This window comes from Plectropomus leopardus, chromosome 5, assembly GCF_008729295.1.
Source record: "Plectropomus leopardus isolate mb chromosome 5, YSFRI_Pleo_2.0, whole genome shotgun sequence".
In the NCBI taxonomy this organism is placed as follows: domain Eukaryota; kingdom Metazoa; phylum Chordata; class Actinopteri; order Perciformes; family Serranidae; genus Plectropomus; species Plectropomus leopardus.
The window spans coordinates 8,930,506-8,940,647 of NC_056467.1; the positions used below are offsets into that span (position 1 = coordinate 8,930,506).

At 39.2% G+C, this 10,142-nt stretch overlaps 1 protein-coding gene across 2 annotated transcripts in view; it reads left to right on the forward strand.

Annotated features, from left to right (window-relative positions):
• Window positions 1–9,833, forward strand: part of st3gal4 (ST3 beta-galactoside alpha-2,3-sialyltransferase 4) — a 30,628-nt gene extending 20,795 nt beyond the window's left edge. The window contains exons 9-12 of one of the 2 annotated variants that reach the window (XM_042487370.1): window positions 1,597–1,786; window positions 2,280–2,417; window positions 8,518–8,670; window positions 8,764–9,833. In XM_042487370.1, the coding sequence (XP_042343304.1) occupies window positions 1,597–1,786; window positions 2,280–2,417; window positions 8,518–8,670; window positions 8,764–8,853 (571 nt within the window). In that variant the 3' untranslated portion in view covers window positions 8,854–9,833. The remainder of the gene's footprint in view (window positions 1–1,596; window positions 1,787–2,279; window positions 2,418–8,517; window positions 8,671–8,763) is intronic. The other variant, XM_042487371.1, reaches the window with a different exon arrangement.
• Window positions 9,834–10,142: the final 309 nt, after the last annotated feature.

Consider the following 10,142-nt stretch of genomic DNA (forward strand, 5'->3'; position numbering starts at 1 on the left):
TTAGAGGAGAAAAGAGAGAGTTTAGTTTATTCAGGGACAAAGGCACTCTGCAAATCTGACTTTACAGCCTTGGAATGAACACATGCATTCTGAGTTTTTATAAGCCTCTTTCAAACAGCCAGAATTTGGCCTGGCCACAATGCATTTTTCTCTCTCCATCAGTCCCCCCCCTACTCACCACTCACATCTCCCTCTCTTTGGAGCTAATCGTTCCCCGGCCAAGTGGAGTAAGGTTATTGACATTCAGAATTCAATGCATGCCTGAGAGTTTGACGTCATCAAGCTGTTTTTTTGGTCATAGAAAAACCGCTAGACTCTGTTAAAGCCTGTCGAGACGTAAGTTTCCAAAGTGCAGACTAATCATTTAACCAAACAAGGTCTCAGTCTGTGCTACTGTGTTAATTATTTGGTCAAGGAATGAGTTATGATGTGGATTTTAGAAGATCTGTTAAAATTAACAGAGCAGGGATATTTCCAGAATGAAGCTCATATTGAATTTTCAGCCCTGAACACTAGTGTGGGTTAGCTGTCTTCTTTGTTTTTTTTTGTATTGTTTTTATTAAAGCGTGACAGTTGACTTTGGAAAGTGACAGTACATATCTAGAGGGGAAAAAAACCTGAATATAAAAACATCCTGGTTGCTGTTTCAATGGTACACACCCTAGATCAACCGGCCTCCTTGCAGTCCTTGCGAATGTTTAGTTTGTATTAACATAATTCCTTAGAACAAACATTAACCATAGAAACAGTATGAATGACACTCATCAGGATGTGGGGGAATTAAGTCACAATGAAAAGACTGTTTTTAGATTTAGAACTTAAATTTCTCTGAAAGTTGTAGTGGCCATGAAGCTAAAAACCTTTGACTTCCCAGATGTAAAATTACTTGGCTCATTCGCATAGAAGGGCCTGTGGAACAACGCCCTAGTTAAACCCTCTGCTAACTCTAATTTGGATAAAATTATTTTCATTGTGTAGCTCTTGTAGACTTTAGAAATGTTGTCAGACCAAATGGCTAAAGTCACGTTAAGAACCTGGAAGTGGTAGTTACGCACCTTGGTCACTTCCTGAAGGTCTGGTTATTATCATGGTAACCATGGTAATTAGGTGTGGGTGAACAGTTTGCTTGCTGGTTAAACAAACTGCTGGCTTGGTTAGCCGGTAAATCTTTTAATATTTAAGAGGCAAAGTCATGATGTGGTGGTCTAGCATACAAAAGCTCCCATGAAAATGAAAATAGCTACATCACTGTTACCTTGTTTTCTATCCATGTCCATAATATTAATCCACACTCTATTGTAAAGACATTTCCCCACTTTATATCTTTATTCTCTGCCTCCTAAAAACTTCAGAGCGTTTTCCCACTTCTGAGACAAATCCCTAAGGTTGTGGCTTCACTTCACTTCACTTCACTCACACAAGTTAGCATTAGCTGGGACAGAAACAATTATTGTAAAAAGACCCAGGTTGAAAATGATCTCGATGAAACAATACTGTTTAAACAAATAAAAATGCATGAAAGACTGAAAATTGGAAATAATAGTGAAAATAAAAAAAAAAATCTTGTCTTTGAATGTTGTTGTGTCCCTGCCTCAGGCTGAATGATGCCCCAGTGAGAGGCTATGAGGAGGACGTGGGGAATAAGACCACCATGAGGTTCTTCTACCCTGAGTCGGCCTCTTACAACCCTGGACTGCACAACCAGCCCGGCACGCTTATGGTCCTGGTGCCTTTCAAGCTGCAAGATCTGCGCTGGCTCAAAGAGATCCTCTATAACGAGAAGAGGGTACAGGATATGTGTGAGAATGCACTATCCCTCACACACACACACACACACACACACTTTCCATCTCACTCTGTCTCACTTTCTTTCTCTCCCTCTCAGCCTCAGATAAACACTCTTCATTTAGCTTCTTTTCCAGCCCTTGCCATCCATCCATATCAGGAACAAATACTTAAAAGGTTCAACTTCAGTGAAGCCAGTGCCCTTCAGACTTAAATTTAGTTTCCATCGCAGACATCCTTCACTCTGCTGCTCCTGGCACCTCCGGCGTCCTTCTGCTAATAGTTGCAGGGTCATTACCTTCTAATTTGCACATTGATTCGGTTGCCTCCAGACATGATGGAGTCATAGGCTCAATTGCATCTCTGTTTGTGTAAATGAACTCAGTGTGCTAACTAAAAATAGCAATCTTTGACTCCCTTTCTGTCCTTTTGTTCATGTCAATTTCACAACATCCTGTGTCTTATCTTGCTTTGTGTTTATGTGTGCTCTGCAGGTCAGGAAAGGCTTCTGGAAGCCCCCTCCCCAAATCTGGATGGGTGATGTTAGCAAAATCAGAGTGCTGGACCCCCACTTTTTGCACCAGACTGCAGACAGACTGCTTCAGATTCCTTTGCACCCGCGGAGTAAACAGGTGAGAGTTTATCACTGTTTTGAGAATCATGAACTTGGGTGGCAATGCCTCCTCCTCTCTCGCAGCTCACTGACCGTTTCTGCCAGCCTCCGAGGCATTTTCCCACTAGAACCTTCTCTCTTGTTTGCTCCCTTTCTCCCATACCTCCCTTTTTCCCTTTTTGCCCTTCACTACTCCCCGCATGAATGTTAACAAGGCTGGATGGAGCATCCACTGATTAGCCACAGCTCCTTGAATGATATGTCTTGAACGCTGTGATAAACAGTTTACTGGAAGAGGCATTCCTCTTGAAATGTAGCTGGGTCAATTGCAATTTTGTCGATCCAATTACTGCAAAACATGCCGAAGATTAGCTTCTGCTTGGCATTCTGGCGTCTCATTACAAGATAAGCTCCCTGTGTCTTCTAGAACATGAAGTGAGTCCCTCAGAAAATAATTGGCTTTTGAAGGAAAGCCAAAAATTGTATAAATTTCAACAAGATGCTCTGTTTAAAAAAGGAGGCTGTCTTCAGTGATTGCTCTCTGCAAAGCTGATTATTGCTGTTTTATCAGGAAAAATAACTGTGTCACATTGATTCTGGATTTCAAGCATGTTTTGCGACTTTTAGCACAATAAAAAGAATATGAAAGTAAAGGAAAGACAAGATAGTTTCATCAAAAATCAAAGTGAAAACGTTATCACAAAGCCATGAAACAATTGGAATTCAACTCTTTGGCTGAAGGGACTGGATTTTGGAGCACCCTGGGACATGGACCATTACTCATGTCAAAGTTTTTATTGGCCCATTGCATCCCATCTGCCAAGTGGGGCTTGTTGTATGTTTGGTGGGGATCGTCTCTGACGGGGGCCCGAGCCAAGTTTTGTTTTGGTTCTGCATGTTCTCCTCTCCTGAGCCCTTTTAGTCAAAGGGGAGGAGGGGAGGGGGGTGTTACCCTTTCGGACTGCAGTACAAACACAACTGAGTGGTGCATGAGAAGAGGGAGCAGTGGGGAGGCAATGATCCTACAGGCGATCAGCGGGCTTGCCCGACAGGAGCTCTGTTCCATCTGCACAGACTGTATGGAAGACGTCAGGGGGAAGAAGATGGTGGGCAAGAAGCTGAGGTAAAAGATGGGGAGATACAGCAATAAGGAGAGCTAGTTTACTCGCTTTAGAAGTATTAAAACATCAGAAAGTGAATTCGATTTCTTCAGGGCTGCAAATAGACTGCGCATGTTTCTAACGTGCTGAACACACAAGGAAACCCATATTTCACTCAATCAAATTTGCTTAGCACTCTTCATACAAAAACTGTAACATGACGTACTTTATACAATAACCCTCCCTCCCACACACACAGAGGCATAGACACAAGCACATGAATTAAAAGCCTTTGTAGACCTTTGTAGACAAAGGACTTTGTAATTCAGTGAAGCATTAAAATAAGAGTACTCATTAAAAACATAAACTGAGGAAACACTGCACTGCCATGGTTGAGGAGCACCAGAGACAGGATAAAACCTGTAGATAGAAATAAAAAAATCAATCAATAAAATAATAATAATAATAATAATAATAATAATAATAATAATAATAATAATAATAATAATAATCAATAGACAAATAAATAAATTAATAAATATATAAAACAGGATAAAAAAGGATAACAGTACAAAGTACAATAATAAATAAATATGATGAAATTAATAAAATGATATGCCAACTAATAAAACAGACTAAAATGTATGTAATGTAATAAATACTCAATATAAAATAGGTAAATTTAAAGTAAAAGCCATACTAAAAACGTAGATCTTAAGATTTTTATCACTATCTTCATTCTGTATTTTCTTTTTCTGTCTTCCCTTTTTTCGGTCCTTGGTATTCCTCATCTGCCAAATACCAGCAGGAGTCCTGACTGTATCAACCCTCCTTTTGCAGATACCTCCCTCAGCTAATGACCCTGCCAGATAGACAAGGATCCCCTCGACACACACACACACACACACACACACACACACAAATACAGGCACAAACTCCTTTTCACACATGCAGCCACTTCTTTCCCCTTTCCCCTTTCCCCTTCCTTTCTTTTTTGTATTGCAAGCACATACACACAAACATAACTCTCATGTTCACACCCGTCTCCTCAAACACAGGCCTGTGTTGAGCTCTTGTAGGTCTGGCTAGCAGCAGTGACAGTATGCAGCTTCCCCTCGCTCCCCCCTCACCTCTCTCACCAAGGCTCCATGGGCTTGCGTCCAAACTATGCGCCGGGTTACTGCAAAGCTGTGGTGTTCGCCCGTGTGCTGGCCACCACATGAAGCTAATACACACAGAATGTCAGCTGTGTCCCATTGCGGGGTGCTCATCAGTGCAATAGCAAATTGATCTTGTGTAATGTTTTGGAGAGAAAAGGAGAGCACAGTGAGGAGGCTGTGTTTCAGATTCTTATCAAGGCTATCATGGTCAGATCGTCTTCTGTATCACTGCAGTAGAGCTCACATTTGTTTTGATTCGGTCAAATTTAGCAGTGGGCCCACTTAAGCTCAGAAACACATGCACATACACAGAAAAACACACTGCCAGGTGTGTGTGTGTGTGTGTGTGTGTGTGTGTGTGTGTGTGTGTGTGTTCTCTTCCTTTCACTTGTTTTGCATCATTATGCAAACCCAAAGTAGAGAGCCTGTCTCTCAGCCATCTGAGCACCGTGTCTGAAGACTCTTGAGAGAACATCTTTTTGCATACTTACATCAGCACTGTTTACACCTTTGTTGCCAACTTTTCAGCAGTGTGCTTTGGTGAAGGTCTAGTGGAATGAAAGTTTGGTCTAATAATTGTAACTTAACATAGATCTAACACAGAAATGTTTTTTTTCTGTGAATATTTCCCAAAATGTTGAACTATTCTATTAATTTAAAAAAAATTATTGAGAGCCTGCTGCTCTGGTATTCATGTGCAAACAGTGTCACTGGCCACTTTTGTGCAGCTGTATTTTTCCATGGGTTTCTTCCATTAAAATTAATTAATAATAATAAATAATAACTTAAACACATAATGTAAGCATCTGTGAACCTATAGTCATTTATTGTAAAAAAATCAATGCTTTAAGCAAACAGTAAACCACTAGTATATTCAATAGCAGTGTCCTTGCAGATAAACTTGATGATAACATGGAAAGCTGTAGAGGAGAGAGATGTGAAAAGACTGTCAGTAAAAGTGTGCACATTTTGAAGAGGGATGGAAAGAGAAAGTTGCCTCTATCTCCCAGTCATGTGGAAGTGATTCTCCTCCTTGCCTCTGCGAACATGCATAATCATTGACAGTCATATGGGAAATGGCAAACAACACGGGGAAATCTCTGTGCGCCGAGAGCCCGCTAGGGACAACACAACAAACATGTCTCAACTCATTACATCTCACATTAGTTTTTTATTTTTCTAGCATTTTCTTTTCTTTTTTTATGTTTTCATTAGAGGCAGATCACAAGTGACAAGCAAGGAAAAAGAAAAAAAAGTATTTTTAGAGCAATTTTTGAGACTGAGATTTCTTTGTGTAGGGCAACACAGGATATTGACATTTTTCTTTCAAAATAGAAAATAGATATGAAACATTGGAAACAGGCGGAGATGGAAGAGATGCAGCAAAAGTCCCCAGCTGGAATCAAAACAAGATCATTATTTGGTATGCTGAGTCCACAAGGATTTATTATTTATGCTGCAACTCTGAATTTACCCCTTCACCATGATGCACAGAGAAGTCGTCATTGAATAGAGATCACCTGTGTGCGTGAATGAGGACATAGTCATTACCCAGATGCTCAAGGCAGGAATTGGTGCCCAATTTGTTTCTACTTTACTGACTTAAGGGGGTTAATGCTCATTTTTGCTTTAACTTTGTTATTGAAGAGGTTTTTCTGTGGTTTTCTCTGGTTTTGGTAATTATTTTGTCCACAGCTTTTATGTCAGATAAACTGTAGGAAGTCCTGTAAAAAGTGCTTTCGAGTATCCAAGGTGACTTTCAGTATATTGGGGCCTTTTGGACCTTCATAAGATTGTTGACATCAGAGGAGGTGACAGGACACAAAGGTACTGAGAGCGAGGGAATAACAGCAACAAAGGTGTCTGACCTGATTTAAACTATAGAGATGTTGTTGTCACGGTTGGCGCCCTAAATCCCCAGGCCACAGGGTAGCCCATCACATGTTTTTTTTTTTTTTTTTTGGCAGGTTATTCTGTGGTTTGGTGTTATGGGAGAGCCCTGGTTGCTTATGTTTGTTTTTAATGACATTATATTCTTTATTTAGTTGTCTTTAAAAATTTGAATTCATTTATTAATTTATATCTGTATATTGGCTTTTTAGTATCCAAGTTTTTTGTTTCTGAGGACCTAAGGAGCTCATCTTCAGATTTTGCAGTTTTTCACTGTTATGCAGTCGCTCTGACAGTTATAGTATGAACCCAGCATGACACATGTTTTCAACCTTTTAATAAGGACATGGTGATCCACTGTTAAAAAAAAAAACCCAGCTGTGTCCACTTAAACTTTCAAAAATAGAATTTGAATACATTTATTTGCTTGAGGTAAACCAGTTTCTCAAGTACTGCGCACAAACACAAGTGGGACAATAGCCTGACGTTGTTACTTATTACTGGCATTAAGAGTGTTTTTCTTCAGAAAAGGCCATATAAAAGGAGAGTGATTGAAACTCGCTGATTTGAAGTAACCTCTCTGTCACACAGCCAAGGCCTTAAGGAAGCTGTGAGGGAGGGGGGTCAAGGGTACATGTAGCGTTGTGTAAAAGAAGATACCACAGTGCTGACTGAAATGACCGCCTCAAAATGTTCATATTAGTAGTTTGTTGTGCTTTGATTTTACTTAATGTAATTTGAATACTTTGAAAGGTTTTACTTTGCATCTTTGATCCCATGCTTGCAAATTTTAGAAAGTTTCTTTTAAATGTTGAACTTGTTTTGTTTTGCTAGAAGCTCACATGATGTTTTATATTAAGTGAAGGTCATTTGGTGGACAATTTTGTTCAGAGCAACTCTCAATAAGTCCTTTTCAGGCACAAGAGTTAGATGTCATGAACAAATGTTACAGTACTGGTTTTGTAAGGTTTGCAATAATTAATGCTGAGGTCACTGGATAGTTCTCTGCACATGGGAAAGGCTTGTGTTGACTGGCTGCAAGTAAAGGCCAGGAGCAGCAGTTTCTGTTACCCTCTGGTTCCATCTCGTGGTAAAATGAGAGGCTGCATTTGAGTTGCAGTTTTCTGCCTGAGTGAAACACTCAACTCTGGCTTTGACTACATAACAGATGTGCAATTTGCATTTTGCCTTTTTACATGAAGGCTCATTTCATAACCTCTTTTCCCTGTTTATATAAGGTCATGTTGAGTGCATGTCGATTTTAGCAACTCTTTCATGTAAAAACATATTCAGTGGTAAACATGTTAATCCAAGGGCTTCCATAAACTTTTAAAGAATCAGAATCAGAATCAGAATCTAGTTTTATTGTGCAGTACATTTTCCTATACAAGGAATGTGACTTGGTGTTTTGGTGCAAAACAGTTAAAATAAAGGAAGAATAAAATAGTGAATTTAAATAGAATAGAACATAAGATTAAAAAGGCATGCTGTGCAGGATTTTACTTAAAACAAAACAAGACTCTGCTCTGTGAATGCAAGCTGCAGGTCTGTGTGTCTGACTGAGGGTGAGGTTGAGCCTCACAAACAAGCATGCGCTCAAGCGGATTTCACATCAAATCTGGCAGTGCAGCACCTTCCTGCTGGGTTGAGCAGAGATGTGGGTGTGTTTATTTGTGCTTTAACTGCTGTGAAAGAATAAAGAAAATATATTTTATTTCTCTAAATCACTGCTTTGCTTTGTTAAGGCTGCTCCCTGTTCAAATGCTAAAATACCAGTGAATTTGGTGCAGTTTTTGTGCTATTTTTGGGGGGTTTTGGCTGTCTTCTAGAGTGCCTTTTTTCAACAGTACCACCAGGAGTCGCCCATTTCAGAAATGTTCAAATCCTACAAGTGGAGGCTTTAAAGTTTTTGTCAGAAGATACAAAATTATTGCAATGTGCTGTAATTAATTAGTCATGTTTGTTTCAGCAGCCAGTGCATCCAACAACGGGTATCCTCGCTGTGTTTGTTGCTCTAAACTACTGTGATGTGGTCCACATTGCTGGTTTTGGATACCCGGACTCAAAGAGCCAAAGGCAGCCTATCCATTACTATGGATATGACACCATGAAGTCTATGAAGGTGGGTAGCGATCATCTACAATACTTCAAATGTTGGTTAGTTTCTGTTTGCTGTGTTATAACATACAGATGCTTCCCTTTCTCTCTCTTGCAGAATTCTTACCATGACCTCAATCATGAAGCCGAAGCCTTAAAAAGACTGGAGGATTTAGGAGCCATTTTGTACCTGCATCCACATTTATGATGCATTCACTTTTCCAGCTTGATTTAATCCAAAAAAAAAAAAAAAAAAAAGAAATTAACACCAAATCACTTATGAATTTGGTTTGGGTTATCCCATCCAAATTTGATCTTAATGTGCCTTCTGCAGTGAGATACAAGACATTTTGCATCATTCTTTGGTGACGCAGGTCTAACTCTGAAGAATGTTTAGTTCCCTGGCGCCTTATATTCTGTCAAACAGAAAAAAAAGAGAAGTGATGTAATTGCTTTTTTAATGGCTTTCTTTCGATCTTTCAAGTACAGTGATTTTGGTAACGTGGCTCAGCGTTTTGCATAGCATTTGGAAGGTTTCTAACTTTAATGGCTTTAGAACCGCAACTGTCAAACTGAGCTTGCAGGACATTGACTATTCACGTGGTGACCTGTTTTTAATAGTCCAATTATTTTGGATAATTCCATTGCTTTGACTTTGTTTTTAGGACCATGTGATAGCGCAGGCTTGTAACTGCCACATCTTTGGAATCAAGCACTTCAGATCTACAGCTCAAATGTTGTCTTGTTTTTTTGTTTTTTTTTTGCTGAGATTTCACGCATATCATTGAGCTGCAAAACTAATCAGAGCAGATTATTTCTGTGTACACTCACTGGGGTGTGAGATTAATTTTCAGTTGTATCAAATTTGTTTTACGGTAAAGAGGTGCGTTAGAATCTATGGGGATTTTTCGTGAACTTTTATTTTAGTTTAAAAGAAAGGTAAATGAATCGATCACAAACCTGATTTCCAGGATTAGACTCACTTTACTTATAGATTGCTTGGACTGGGAATACAACTTGTATTTTGCCTATTTGTTAGAATTTTTTAATTACAGTTTTCTGGGGATTTTAACTTATTTAATCTTTTTGTTTTTTTTCTCGAGAAACAGTACTGATAAATTGTACCACTGGATATTTTTTATTGTACAGAATGAAATGGATTTTTAATTAAAATTAAATCAAAATGAATGTCATTTAGTTCTCATTTACTGTAACATTGTCAACTTATTTACATTCACATGGCTCACATATCCACTATGCAAATCCACACACTTGCATCAGCTGTAATTTGCCATTCATTTAAATATCACTGTACACCACTAGATGGCCTCTATTGCATGCGTATAATACAGTAGGTAATCTACTGCACTGCACATGGTGCAGTCATGCAGCAGCCCATCTTAAAGTGCCTAGGGTAATGGTAACAGCAAAATCTAGCACTAGCACATGTGCTGGGAACACATGTACAGTACGAACATCTGGAAGACAAGAAAATTG